This window comes from Fringilla coelebs, assembly GCF_963513975.1.
Source record: "Fringilla coelebs genome assembly, chromosome: 3".
NCBI classification, from domain to species: domain Eukaryota; kingdom Metazoa; phylum Chordata; class Aves; order Passeriformes; family Fringillidae; genus Fringilla; species Fringilla coelebs.
The window spans coordinates 10,405,192-10,420,497 of NC_140030.1; the positions used below are offsets into that span (position 1 = coordinate 10,405,192).

General features: G+C 36.5%; 1 protein-coding gene across 11 annotated transcripts in view; it reads left to right on the forward strand.

Moving 5' to 3' along the window:
• Positions 1 to 15,306, forward strand: part of PUM2 (pumilio RNA binding family member 2) — a 68,601-nt gene that overhangs the window by 39,633 nt on the left and 13,662 nt on the right. For 8 of the 11 annotated variants that reach the window (XM_084202793.1, XM_084202788.1, XM_084202791.1 and 5 more), the window contains exons 11-13: positions 5,286 to 5,429; positions 6,449 to 6,730; positions 11,455 to 11,691. In XM_084202793.1, coding sequence (XP_084058919.1) covers positions 5,286 to 5,429; positions 6,449 to 6,730; positions 11,455 to 11,691 — 663 coding nt within the window. The remainder of the gene's footprint in view (positions 1 to 5,285; positions 5,430 to 6,448; positions 6,731 to 11,454; positions 11,692 to 15,306) is intronic. The other 3 variants (XM_084202787.1, XM_084202794.1, XM_084202795.1) reach the window with 1 other exon arrangement.

The following is a 15,306-nucleotide window of genomic DNA, read 5'->3' on the forward strand; positions in this document are numbered from 1 at the left end:
AATAGAAACTTTTACTCTTGATTTGTCTTCCTCTCTTTTAGTTTCCTGATTTAGGATAAAGTGAGTTTGGCTCCAGAGATGCCTTTTTCTATTACCTTACTATAAAATTGAATCAAGATGACTAAATAATATCTAGATACCAAAATGTGATTCAGTGAATCCCAGACAGCATCCACTGAGCAAGACATGTAATGTAATAAACAAGATTTCATGTGGAATTCATGTTTCAGTGGACTAAGTTGTTTTACAAAAACATGAAGGTCTAAATTGAGTTTCATGCTTTTAAATACTCTTTACAGAGAGAACATTTTTAGTTTGGCTTCACTGTGAACTAGCAAGTCAGAATATATTGTTCAGCTTGTCCATGCTGCTGTCTTGAAATTATTTTAGCTGCTTTCTTCTTGTCGCAGCCTTTGGATGAAATTCATGCTATCCCAACTATTTGATGGCTTTATTTTGAAATTTGATATTTCAGGTGTTTCTTTGTTAACTGTTTAGGAAGGTGTAGCACTGTGTCGCTTGAGATGCCTATCTCATTCTGTGTGCAGAGAGAAGGGGCCTGAAACCCAGGTTACTTTTCACATAATGTCGCTGTTAAGTCTACTTTCAGAAAATCACAGAATGATAGAATGGTTTGGGTTGGAAGGGGCCTTATAGATTATCTCTATATAGTTATATATTATAGATTATCTCTATATATCTCTATCTCCCTGTCCATGGACAGGGAACCTTCCACTAGACCAGGCTTCTCAGAGCCCCATCCACCCTGGTCTTGAACACCTCCAAAGGTGAGGTGGCAACAGCTTCTCTGGGCAGCCTGTTCCAGTGCCTCACCACCCTCACAGTAAAGCATTTGTTCCTAATATCCAGTGCAAAGCTGCACTCTTTCATTTAGAAGCCATTCCCTCTTGTTCTATCACTTTATGCACTTGTAAAAAGTCTCCAGCCTTCCTGTAGGCCCCTCTGGGCACTGGAAGGCTGATAAAAGGTAAAACTTAAGGTTGTTTTTTAAAACTACTTAATGTGAAATGCATTTTGCATTGAAGTTACACAATACCACTTTAAATTCTTCCTATCCTAATTGAGCAAGTCATTCAATAACAAAGATTCTTAAAAAACAGAGTGGTTTTGCCTTAATATATGTGCAAGAAAGTATCAGAGGGTATTCCCAAATTCACAGGGCAATAAGTATACATTCTTCTTATGAATAAAACCAGTTCTCATCACAGGCAACTTCTGGACTTGGCTTAATCATCCAAAGTCAGGAGTCTACTTGAGACTTCAGCTGTCTGAAGGAATTACTGGAGATCTCCCTTGTGCAGTTGCTGTAAAGAGACTGCAGAGCTGCTCGGCTTACCCAAAAATAGATGTCTATAACAGCAGGTCAGCCACCAGAGGCTCCACTGACTGCACTGACTAGGTCAGATACAATAAAGCTGTCATGGTGCATCTGGCTTGCAGGTAGACATGTAAAGTGAGTAGTCTGGGAAAAAACACCCATGTAAAAAGCATTAAAATCAACAATTTCTGTCCATTGCCATAGCATTTTGTGGTTTTATTACCTAGAGGAATTTGAAGCGTGACATTGCAGTGGGAAGTATGAAATAGAAGTCAGATTTCATTGTGGCAGATACACAGTATAGGCAAAGTTACTGTGGTTATAGAAAGTATAAATGGGTTACTGGCTGAATAGTAAGTTCTGAATTTGATTTGTGAGAGGACGTGCAGAGGTAAAGCTGAGCATGTCTTCATCAGTACAAGCAAAAGGTTATAAGGGTTCAGGTTTTGGACAAAGAGAGTTGGGGAGGGTAGAGGATGGCATTTTTAAAAGGAGCAGATAACTGAGTTGTCAGTAAGGAGTGTCACATCTGTTAAATTGTGTAGAGAGAAGTGGCAAACTGGCATCTATTTGAATGTCATCACTGAGAGAAGTTGCACTGCTGGATGGATAAGGGCAGTATTAAGGGTGACCTGCATGAGCCAGGAGAAGAGATTTCATTTCCTCTCAGTCTTTAGACATATTCAATATTTGTGTAATAAGAATCAGAAAATGTTTCCAAGTCTGTGGTTTCTGGAGACATTTAGAAATCATTTCAGCAAAATACCATAGTTATAAACTGGATTGTTTGCTTTCACATTCCCTGCTGATACAGAGACAGTAGGTATAGATAGAGCAATTGAACTCTCAAATAAAAGGTGTGATTAGGAACTGATTAGGGAACAGTATGTTTTAGTTTTCTGACTACATGGGAACACCACAGTGAACTTGAATATGAAGGCACTGAAGTGAGATTAATAATTGTTAATTTTGAGGGGAAATTGTATAACCACAGGGAGAGCTAATGATGTGATGGAAGGTAATAAAAACTGAAACAGGAAGAGAGGGAATTAGAGAAGACATCTGCCAAATCATCGCCTTATCTCTGATAAGAGAGAAGGCAGGAGATGTTTCTAGATTTGTGCTCAGCTTTCTGGGATGAGGCACAGTTTGTGGAATAGTGGAAAGGAAAGGAAAAGAAAAGCTCTAAGTTTGTTGTGAGAGCTCTTCTTCAGTTATATTTGATCTTGAATGGTCTCTCTGAAATTTTATTTTTGATATCAAAGCAAAAAATTTTATACCTTTGAGGCTGAAGATGCACTTGAACAAGGTTTTAGCAATTTCACAAATAGTCCTATGTTGCTTCATTGAGGTAGATCTAAGTAGAAAGCTGAGGCCTGTTTTGGTTCAGAATGTATTTCAGAAATTGGAAAGAGAGATGAACCCATCAATTCTCATTCGTAGCTTGAACCTTCTGTGGTAGTATCTGGATGCTATTGACCTAACTTATCATTACTTATTTTAAATGTACAGTCTGTGGGTGGATCACAGGTTCATATAATGTCAGGGAAGTATCAAGAGGGCTTGGGCATCTTGTAATGTAAAGAGCAAGGGCAAATTGCTTCCATTTTTTAATTTGGCAATCATACAAGTAAATTATTTTAGAAAATCTAATATTACTGTATTAAACTGCATTAGTATTAATTTCAATAAATTTAATTTATGCAAAGTGTAAGTTATCTCCCCTGCCCCCCTCCAGATATTTTGCATTGGAAAATAGGCTTGTTTACATTGTGGGCTGGAAGTCATATAAAAAGCTGTATATTAGTTTGAAATGAGCGGAAGGGTGTAAACATAAAATCAGTGGGTGTTTTATGCAGTTATACTTCAACAGTTACAGCATTATCCATGGGTTTGTGCATTTGAAGAGGGTAGGTGGGTAGTGTAAATACTGCTAAGCATTAGCCAATTCTGAGTTCTGAAAAAGTGGTTTTATAAGATACAGCAGGAACAAACAGCAGAACCAACATGTTGTTATCGGTTGAACCTGCTAGGAGTAAAAGCAGAAATTACGTAGGTACTAGTAATTAAACATTGCTAATGTGTGCAGGAACATGTGTTATTGTAATGGGCTTTTGTACTGTGCCACTAAGCTAATATTTTGTGTTATCTGCAGAGCTACAGTAAAACAGACCCTTTCCCTACCTGAAATGGGAATGTAGCAATTTTTCTTAGTAGTGGAAGGGGTAGAGCAGAGCACATTTTTGTAGATGGAAGAGGCAGTGGCACCTCTAGCAAAGTATTTCTATCTAGTTCACCTGTAAGAACCTGTTTTGGTTGGTTTTAACTGGCCAAATTTTCAGACAAATAATGTGGAGGACAACTGTCTTGTTGTGCTGTTGGTGGGAAAAAGAAGGTAAATGTGCCTGGAATGCACACCGTGTAGTGAACAGTGAGAACAGACAGGGTTAGAATTACAGCAGTGATGATTTTTCATAACCAGTATAATGTATTCGCTTCCAGAACTGTCAGTTGAACCTAAAGATCTGGCTTTTTATTGCTCCTGTCCTGTTCAGTGCTACCTGAGTCTCCTTCATATTTTCCTATTTGAGATATTGTGAGAATTTGGACCTGTGTCTCCAGCTTCCCTGCAGAGCACTCCAACCACCAGGCCAGAAGGCAGATGATGTTTCCAGGTTTTTTTGGATTGTATCTAGGCAGAGGAGATTAGAGATGTTTTAGAAATCGAGGAGGCGGAAATATGACTTGGAAGGCTGGTGATTGTGGTACTCACCTTAAATCAGAGGTCCAGTTATGTTCAGGTTCATATGTATTTCAGAGAGAAATCTGCTAGACCTAGTTCTTAACAAACAAGGTAACTGATGGGAGCAGCTGACTTAAAATAGAATGCAAAATCTTTGTCCTTACATGTACAAAAATAGATGTGTGACTTTTGCAATCTTGTCTTTTTTCTTAATACTGTTAGTATATATTTGAACATGGGAGGAATATTGAAATTCCATTCGGTTTTGTTTTACTGCTTCATAAGAATAGTCAACCTAACAACTAGAAATTGTTGTATTTTAAATAAGAGCACCATTTCGTAGATTATCATAGCTTGCCTTCCATTTTTGAGGGATTCTTATTCCAGTTCATCTACTTCACTATAAAGTTTCAAGAGGTTTAAAATTAATTCTCTTGCTCTTGTTCTAAATACAGGGGTTTTTTTGCTTGGTGTTCTTTTGTCTCTTTTGCTTGTCTTCATTCGTATATTGTATCCTGTACTCCTTCCTACTGCTTGCTTTTCTCCTTTTTCAACTCCTCCTCCTTGTCTTCATCAGTTCCAATTCTTAACTGTCAACTGAATGAAGTGTTATGCTTGGATTACAGTCTTTTTTATTCCTGTGAAACTGGCTGGTCCAAGGTACTCCTGCACACACAGCATTCCTTTCCTAATGTGTTTTTTGCAGATGCCTAATGTGTTTTTTGCAGATGGACTTTTAAGTGTGGTTAGGTAATGTGTGGAATTGCCAGACTTGCATTTAGCTCAGCCTTTTAATTGCGCTCGTCTCAAGAGCTTCTCCATGTGCAAAGGAGTACAAGAGAAAAGTATTTTAAACTGCTGAAAGAAATTGATTTGATAATGGTCCAAATCTGCCAGTTGTGTTGTACCTGTACCTTCTCACTATGGTGTTAGAAACTTTAACCTTGACAGTAAGTTCAACGTTAGACTACTAATTTTGGTAGTTATTTTAGATGTAAAAAATTACTTGAAGCATTTCTAAATCTTATTTTGTCCCAGTATTTTATGATCTTTACTGCTTTTTCTTTGATGTCCAGTTGATATTCAAAGACTGTGGCAGAAATGCTAATTTGTAGTTTGTGGTTAGAATATTTCAAGGAGAGAGGAAATGCTGACTGTGTGAGACTGTGTGTAGCCCTGATCCTTGTCTCCTGTGTGGTGCAGGTTACCAGGTGCTGGCTCCCACTGCCTATTACGATCAGACTGGTGCCTTAGTCGTAGGCCCTGGAGCGAGAACCGGCCTTGGCGCACCAGTCAGATTGGTGGCCTCAACTCCTGTTCTAATCAGTTCTGCAGCAGCACAAGCAGGTAAATATTTAATCCTGCACAGAGGTTTCTTTCACTTCTCTACTGAATCTTAACAGTAATGTTGATTAATATTTGACATCGTTGTTTTCTATGCATCTGTAAAGTTTTCTAGTTGTGAAGGATATAGTGTGCATGCTTGCTTTTTTATTCTGTCTTCTGTTCTTTCTCACAGATGGGATTTTCCATTTTTAATTGGAATTTGCAGTCCTCTTGCCATACATACACAGGCATGTTTCTGCAAATGTTACTTGTCAGATAGGAACATTTTCTCCTTCCTCTCCCCATGCATTATAACATGCACTTCTCATCAGTCCCCTAAATGGTGTCCTCTAGGTAGCATCATTTCATTGCTTCGGCCTGGCAGAAGATGGACTGCTCTGGAACCTTGCTGTGCTTTTCTCATGAAATTTATTTTCTCCTGAAAAATGTGGCAAGGAGAAAGCTATGTATAGAATGGAAAGCAAAAGAGGAGAATTAGTTGTATCAAAACCCTCTAGTTTCCTTCTTTTTTACCAGTTGTAAGATCCAGTATTACTTTACTGAACCATTTATTGCATTTGTTAAATTAAAATCTAGAATATTAACCCTGGATTAATTAACTTAATCTGTTCAGAAAATTAGATTTTAAGTTAATTTATCAGCTTCTTTCTCTATGCAGAACTTGCTTTTGACAGTAGCTGAAGATGTCTTTAAATGACTCTTAGCTGTAATTCTGCCACTGCAACTTTGGATATAAAAAGTTCAGTAAACAGTAATGTCTTACATGTTTACACTGGAAATTTCCTCAATTACATTACACAGTTCTGCAGTCTTGATTAGCCTAAAACATGTACTGTCTTCACTGTTTTTCCTTGAGTAATTAAGATTGTATAATACTATTAAGTTTCTCAGTCCTTTAATATGTGAATTTCTGCTTGTTTTAAGAGGGCTTCAAGAAAATACAATTTAGCTCTGAATAATCCATTTTCAGTCAGAAATGTTCAAGAGAGTAATTATGATTGAAAACATGTGTTTTACAGCTGCAGCTGCTTCAGCTGGAGGAACAGCAAACAATCTCGCGGGAGCCACGAACGGTCTATTTCGGCCACTTGGTGCCCAGCCACAGCAACAGCAACAGCAAACAAATAGTAGCCTACAATCCAATTCATTTTATGGCAGTAACTCTTTGACCAATAACTCCCAGAGCAGTTCCCTTTTTTCACATGGTCCTGGCCAACCAGGAAGCACATCTCTTGGCTTTGGAAGTAGCAGCTCTTTAGGAGCAGCTATCGGCTCTGCACTTGGTGGATTTGGCTCATCAGGTAGGTTGTTAATGTAGTGAGGACATTCTGTGAGACTTCTGTGCTAAGCAAAAAAATGTATCTGTATCAGACATCATATATATACATATATTTCTAAAAGGAATGCAAAAATAGGTTATATAAATTTAAATCAAATTTTAGAGGGTAAAAAGAGAGTTTTTAAAATTCACTTGGGTTCTGTATAGAAGATGTATTTTTGAACAATATCCTGTAGTCACAGGTATCTCCAAAATACTTCTCCATACTGATCACTGAACTGTCCCCCAGAAGTTTGTTACTGTTTTTCAGTAAGTTGCTTTTGTTTTCAAGACAGTCTTCATTCTGTGGTTAAAGTAACAATTGATGATAGTGAAGATATACTTTCTTTTGTTTTAATAATCATATCACAAAAATTCCTAGTTTTCCATTTAACAAATTAAACAGCATATGACTTTCTAAATTTGATCTAATATCAAAGTGCTTGTTTCCATAACTTTTTTAAAGAGATTTATAAAACAAAAATACCTGATACCAAAGAATAGTCCTTGTTAGCTCTAGCAGGTTTAATCTTAGATATAGTTAAGCCTAAATAGTTCTGTGCATGTTTGGGGCCTTTAATTATTTCAACACATACTCCTAAATATTACCAACCTGTTTGTATTTAAAAAAAAAAAAATCATTCTGTCGTATTTCTGCTCTAAAGCAAAACTTCCATATTCACACAGTTTTTAAACATGCAAGGTAGGTTTTCTTATATTTCAGATTCAGTTTTAGTTAGGCAAAATAAACATTTTTTAAGAATATCTCCTTTTGCTATTAATCTCTAAGTTTACAGCACTGAATTGCTACTTATTACTAATATTTTAATGAAATCAGGGGAGCATGTTTGATCTTGCATATCTTGTAGATGGGTAGAAATTGGGGGAATTTTATGCACTCTTAACAGTATTCTTTGCAAAATTAAGGAAAATTAGCGCTAAAGAAAGCAATTTTTAAAAAATTACAAAGTGGCCTAATATATGGGGGAGAAAAAACAGAAGGAAAAGCACACCCCTCAGTGTTAAGTCATGGTAGTTGTTATTTGGTAACTGTGTGACTAGTGACATCAAATGTATTGCATACCCAACACAGTTTTTTTCCTCAGTGTTAATTTTCATAAAATAATCAGAAAAATTATTTACTTCAACAAAACTAATGCTAGGAAGTCCAAAATCAGGTTTTTACACTGATCCTGTCCAATATTTGATTTTAAAGAGGAGACCCAAAACATCCCATGTTCAATTAAAAAAAAAAAAAATTTGAGGCTACTCAGTAGTGTAGGTTTTCTTAATTTTTCCTTAATTTACAGCAAGTAAATTTTATTTACAAAATTGTGCTATCCAATATTATGTAATATAACTTGTTCTGAGCTATTTGTAAGGTTTCAGTGAATCCTTAGCAGCTGTGTTTCACTCTAGGTATAGTTTCATTACAGTGGTAGATAGTCAAAATAAATATATATATTTAATACTGTGCAACTATTTAAGGTCTCTAGATAGAGTAGATATAAGTCATAAAAGTTTTTATCCTGCTTTATCTGAAGAACCTCCATAGTACACAAATTTTAGTTGTGTATCTACTTAGGAAAATCAGCATAGCTTTTTCTGGCACAGGAGATTAAGCCTTTTTCTTGTAACAAAGGTCAGTTACAGAGCTTTATCCAAAGTCCTCAGCACAGAGAGTGCATGCTGAAATCTTGGAGCAGTATCCAGGGTGATTTAATAAGCATGGCAGTTTGCACAGGGAAGCAGGAACCCTATGCTTTTGCAGTTTGAGAGGTGCTGATGAAAGGTGCTATCTAAACCTGAAATATTTTTAGTAGTATTGTTTGAATAAAAGTATATTGAAAGTGCCCTTCTGCCAAGTATAAATTGTACTTGCCCTAATAGCCACTTTAAAAATGCTTCCTCGTTATTTATTTATTTTAGAGTTCTGGCCTGTAGGTATATATGAATTGAGTTACACAGATGAGCACTTAAACAAGTGGTATTTATGCATATTGAGGCAAATTGAAAGTTGAATTTTTTTATGTGCCATGGTTTCAGCTTCTTTGTAACTCCCATCAGTGTGTTGAAAATGTTGAATTTCAGTTAAAATATAGCCATGAAGACTGATAGATGGCAGAACACATTTTGCCCTTATGTTTTCAGTTTTTTCAGGGGGCAAAAATAGCTGCAAAAATTGCGAAGGTGAGCATGTTCTAGCTTGAATAACTGAACAAAGTAACAACTGAAAGCAGCAAACATACCATATAAATGACTGTATGTACTCACAGTCTCTGTTCTTTTATAATAAAATTATTCATATTCCATTTTAAAGGTTTAGGTACATGATGATAAGTCACTGCAGCTTAACAGGTAGCCAAGAATTAGATCAACTATGGCAGCTTTCCAGATGCCGCCTTCTGGCTTGTAACAACTGTAAAGGAATTGGATTAGCTTAGTGAGGGGGGAAGAGGAGTAAGCTAATGCAACTTGTCTTCTGGGTTTTGTGAGCTTTGCTTGTTTTGTGTGTGAAAATGCAGCTCAGCTGCTTTGTGGTAACTTGTTAAGCTGCAGTAATTTAGCCGAGTAAGAAATGCTGAAAGATGGAAAAATGGCAGTCCATCATGTAGCATTGTATTAACATTTATATGGTTCACTGAGCCAGAGCCTGTAGAGCTGGTCTCAAAGCTTGAGATTTCTTTCAACTGTTGTCTTAATTTGCTCTTCTTGTTTCTCAATCTCCTTACCTAGTTAGTCCAGTTATCTTTTCCTTCTGGTTTCTCCTCTAGTATGTCTTCCTTCCCAGTTTCCAGGCAACATTTATCTCCTGCTTCCCTCCTAAGTATGTTTCTGTTTCTGCTTGTACTGTGTGATGTTCCCATCATCAGCTTACTATTCAGTCTTTTTGCCCCACAGTCACATGCACCTTCTACAGCTTAACTTTTCTTCAGATCTGCTTTCTTCTCATCCTCAGTCCCACTGAAAGTGCTTGCCAGTTTTTCTTGCAGTCTCTTTGTTGGCTCCTTTGTCTTACCTTTTTCACTTCTTCCTTCTGGTTTCCTTTTTTCTCTTTCCCCTCTCCCTAGTCTACTTCTTGTGTTTGGCTTTTGTCTCCCCGGCACTTGAAATAGAAAACTTCCTTTCCTCATTGCCTCATGGGCCTTTCCAACACAAGGTGGAATCTTGGACAGCAGTTTCAAAGTCTGTTTTTGACATGGCACACTGAAGTTCAATTGCAGGCACAACCTTAATCAACCATCTCAGACCTGCTGTGTATGGTCAGGAGTTTAAGTTTTCAGCTCTGAGTCTGTAGCAGATCTGTGCTGAACTTGGATGAACTGTGATTTTGCAAAGATTTTTAGTACAGTCTAAGAGTGTGAAAATAAAGGTCTCCTGTTGCTGGCATATTTGGTCTGAGTGCATGAAAGCATAAACTTCTCAAAGAGGTAGCTACATTATTTTGGTAAGGATAAAGCACCTTTCTTTGCCAGTATTTCTGAAATGGCAGTGTTTAGACAAAAGTTTATTAAAAATTTTGTCCAAGCAAGTTCCTGCCATGAAAAATATAACCAAGTTTTTAATGTTAAGGGAAAACAAATTAGTGTCTTAAAAAAGAGACATTTCAGGCAACCTTTATATTGTTCCATGCCACCAGCTTTAGTAGGAAACTACTAGAAAAGGATAAAGGTTATGGAAGTAAAAATTCTGACCTTTCCTTTTTAAGTTGAAGTAGTCAATAGTAGTAATCAATTTTCCAAATTCAGCTTAAGAAAGATATTTGTTCATGAAGTATCAATAATCTTGGCTTTGTTCATGATTATAATAATGTTCAGTGTTTAAAACAGACACTCTAGTTTAATGCTTCACTAGTATGCAGCAGATATTAGAATTTAACATTTCTAAAAGCTTTTTATTGTTCTCCTAATTTGTCCTAGACTGCTCATCGCCCTTCTGAACGCTGCTGTGCAGGATAACCAGTCCTTCACTAATACACTGTTATCCAAAGCCTCTAGTCTAATTTGACTTTCAGAAACACTGATAGCAGTAAAATCACATTTTTAATTTCTCACTTAATTTTCCTATCTCTGCTGTGCTTCTCATCTTCTTTCTTGGCCTGTTCCCTCTTTATAATATCTTTTCAAAACACTTCTTTGAGAGCCATGATTCTCATAGGGAATTTAAAGTAGTCATTTTTTTTTCCTACAGGTGAGGGGTTCACAAACAAGGAAGTTCAGAAACAGCTGAACAGCAATATAAATTATTTTGTGAACCCTTAAACGACAACAAATTTCCTCTAGACTTTTTCCTGAAATGAGCGTCACTGTCTGACTAGTAATTTATGGTGGAAAAAAAATTATCAAATTTAGTGGCAATATTTTTAGAATCATTTATCCTATAAAGTGACAGTGTAATCTAATCTTATAAATTCCATATTTGTCCCAAAGCCTGAAGTCAGGCATTTAAAGCAGAGTACTGCAATATTACTGTGAGAAGTCTAGTGTGAAATGTTGAAAGACATGGACATTGATGAAATTATTTGCCAGTGGTATGTTTATACCCACTTAGATTTACTTAAAAGCATGTGTGGTTATCACAGTGATTGTCTTTGTCATAACGATTGCTGTAATTATTGTGATCTCATCTGTTGTTGCCCAGCTGTAGTTGGGGTAGGTTTTATTCAGTTTACACTGTGTAATTAGGGTCTTTTTATTTCTTCTTCAGTTGGCAGTTCTGCAAGTAGTAGTGCCACAAGGAGAGATTCTCTATCTACTAGCTCTGACTTGTACAAAAGATCTAGTAGCAGCCTAGCACCCATAGGGCAGCCATTTTACAATAGTCTGGGATTTTCCTCCTCTCCAAGTCCAATAGGCATGCCTCTGCCAAGCCAAACGCCAGGACATTCACTTACGCCACCGCCATCACTTTCATCACATGGATCCTCATCCAGTTTGCATTTAGGTAAAAAAAACAAAAACAAAAAACCAAAAAAACACTTTTTGTTTGTATGTGTGTATGTATTTCTATGTGTAAAATATATGTTGCATAAGAGATGTCACATTACCTTTGCTGTTAAACAGTTTTGTAATGAAGAGGGGCCATTCCTGAATGGTGAAGAGCATATTCAGATGCTCATTGATTTGACAGTGGAGGGCACTCAGCTTTTGGCAGTATCGGGCCAACAACTGGTTTTTCTTCCTTTGCAGAAGCCCAGTAGAGAGCCTAGTAAGAATTGTTGGTCCTTTTTCTATTATGTTTCCACAGTATGACAAGTAAAGGTGCATTATTTTTGTTTCTCCTCCACTGTGTTTCCACTTTAAGGACATTTTAGATGATGTGTTTAACAGTGAAGTGACTTTCATTAATGCCCCTTGCCATGATAAAGTAGAAAAGTGAGCAGTGCTCTCTCTCAATGTAAAATGTATTGAAAGGTGATTTTTGAATCAGTCAACTTCATGGCCCAATTACTTTGCCAGGAAGACAGTAATTTATCACCAGACTGATGGAAGGAGACAAAAAAAAGGCATTTGTCAAAGAAGTAGCAAAGGCATTGTTAGTGGTGGCTCTCTGTTATCGGATGTATTTTTTAAGGAATGATGAAAATAATTTCTCAAATGTTTTTTTTTGGCTAGTAAGATAACATGGGAGCTCAGCCTTTCTTTAAAAAAAAAATAAAAAATGAAAGATCTAAAGAAACCCCACCACAATATACAGTATATTTAAAAGATAATGCCTCTAACCTGAGGTTACCTAGTAGTTTTTCCTTTCTGCTGCGAATATTTGCAGTCATTTAATTTGGATGCTAAAATCATACAGTGAAACTGGATGTAATTCAAGACTGAGTTGCCAGTTGCTCCAGTAACTGTTCAATGCATAGTTCCATGCTTGCAATAGGCAGCATAATCCCCTATACTTCTTAGTGCAAATAAAACAGGAAACAAAATTTTTAAATGCCTACCAGAATACACCTTTAGTGAGAAATATGTGAGTGATTTGTATAACAAGGGTAAATAATTAAAATATATTACATTTGCAGTACAGTATCCCCTTCAAGGTTAAGTGCTGAATACCCGAAATAAAACTGGGCAAGGGGATGTTTCAGCACGTTTTATTTTTTTTTACTTACCTTTTTTCCTTTTTCAGGTCTACAAAGTGCACCTTTGGGCTGAGACCAAGCATGGAAAGTTTCAGCCCAAATGGAGGCTTTTGAGAAAGTTCTGAACATCTGACAATGGGGTTATCATGGAAATCTTTTTCTTTCTTTCTTTTCAAAGTACTCTCACCATAGTTTTCATATTGCTGAAAACTATATTTAAACCAAATTTTGGAAGGCATTATCTAAAATTTAAAACATTCAAAGTTTTGTTTGTTTCACATTTGATAAATGTTAAAAGACTTTTTTTCAGTTCTGAGAAAATAGGCTGTAATCAGTACAGAGGATTGCCTCTATCAGCAGAAATTATTAAATACTGACTTTGACCCATTTTGAACTGTTTGGCAGTGTCAACTAAGCCTAATAGCTTGTTAAAATCATGTACTAGATCAGTGTGTAACTGCCAGAATATACGGTTGTACTCTGAAAATTGACACAAACTTGTTGGCTTTCATGTGTCCTCTTCATCATCCAAATGAAGTGGACCTTGATTACTCATAAACTTTTTGCTATATTACAAAATCAGCCTGAAATTTGGAAATGGAGGACTTCTGGATATTTGCTTTCACAAAAAACGCAGTAATCTTTTTTAGCCCTTTTGCCCTGTGCCATATTTTTGCACAGTTGCATTCAAAATCCACCATCTAAGAGTTTAAGACTATTTCTGCAGTTAATTGTCTGTCTTGTTATATTTATTCTGGTGTGTTCATCAACCACTCTTGGAAGCATGTTTTGTTCTCACATACAAAAATAAAAAAAAATCAAAGGTTTCTCACCAAGTGAGAAGTTATACCTGAAATCTAACAGGGAGTGTACTTTAAGAAGGGTATGGTTATCATGTAGTCACTTTTCAGAGTAGAACAACATTGTAAGTTCATGTCTGCATGCAGTTTCCATTGGTATTCTGATAATGCCTGTCAAATGCAGCTCTCCCTCCACCTTCCAAACTTGTCCTGCCTGCTTGTATCAACAGGTTCACCTAAGTTTAACTCTTGTTTTAAAATGGGCATCAAATTCGGTTGCTCCTGTTTCAGACACCAGAATCTAGAGCACTACACTGGGAAAGGGTGCATGGTTTTATAACCCCTTTGTCAGACACTGCTGCAATTTGTAGCTTAAAAGAACAATTTCCCTTTTACAAGAAATTTGTGATATTTTACTGTTTTTATCTCTTCTCACCAACTTTTATCCAACACCCTAAAATAGGAATGTGCTAATGACTTTGTGCTAGTGTCAGTTTTCCTGTATTTGAAGGGATTTGTCAGTTGTCTGGAACTGCTTCTTTACTGTAATCAGCCGGAGCAGTAAGGTCATGAATTTGAACTACCCTTTCACTCCCAAGTACAAGGACCTGCAAGAGGAAATGGTTTTCCATAGTCATAAAAAATCCATTTAGATTGGTAGTCCTTACCCTGTTTGATGGTACATTGCAGCAATTTTAAGAATAGAGTTATGGTGTGGAGTAAGATTTCTAAAATCTGGGCTTTTGGAGGTAATTGTTTCCTGTGTGTTGGGAGCCAGGCTTGTTAGCAGTTGGGATTGATGTTTCACCTTCAGGGATGGTCATTCTGGATAAGAGTAAAGGCCTCTTGGCAAGGCATGTGGGGAGCTTTGCATTGCCTCAGCTGTGCCCCTCCTCTGTAGGGCTGGAACCAGTCATTATACATACGTGCATTGATTGCTAAAATATACATAGATCTGTGTAATTCTGTTTTCCATATGAAGATGAAACTTGAAGCTTAGGATGAGACAAAGCTACTTTTTTACAGATGAACAGATACTTATTAGAAATTAAGTTTAAAGCATTTTTTTATATGTATGTGTGTTACTAGAAAATACTGCTGACACATGTAAATAAGTTACTCTGCAGTAGACATGTTTTCTGTCTTTATTAGAAATAATTGAAAAAATACTTTGATAAATACTAACAGATTAATGCTGTCAAAATAAATATGCCTGGATCTAGTTTTAAATGTTTTTTCATGTTCTCCTTAACATTAAGTATGTTAAGGAGTCAATAATTTAACATGCTTGGTATCCTTGAAACTTAGGCTCTGATTTAGATTATCTATATCCCCTTTATATCTCTCTGCCTTTTTGGCCCTGTGGATTAGCCATGGGGGTTTAAGTTCAAATAAACTGTAAAACAACTTACTATAATTCAGTGTTTTGGAGATTTTTGTTTTATGAGATCAGAAGTGGTAGCTAATTGATTATCTGAAGAATGAACTGCACACTTCATTCCCCAAGAGTTTGGAATTGTGTGGCTATACTGATGTCTAATAAGTGCTTTAATTTTTCAGTGCTTTATTCAGTAGGGTATGTTCCCCAAGTAATTTACATGATATAGGCTGTTATTTTCCTAGTTTGGTGAAGAAAATAGGCCATTGTACTCACAATTATGTCTGCATGTAATAAGTATC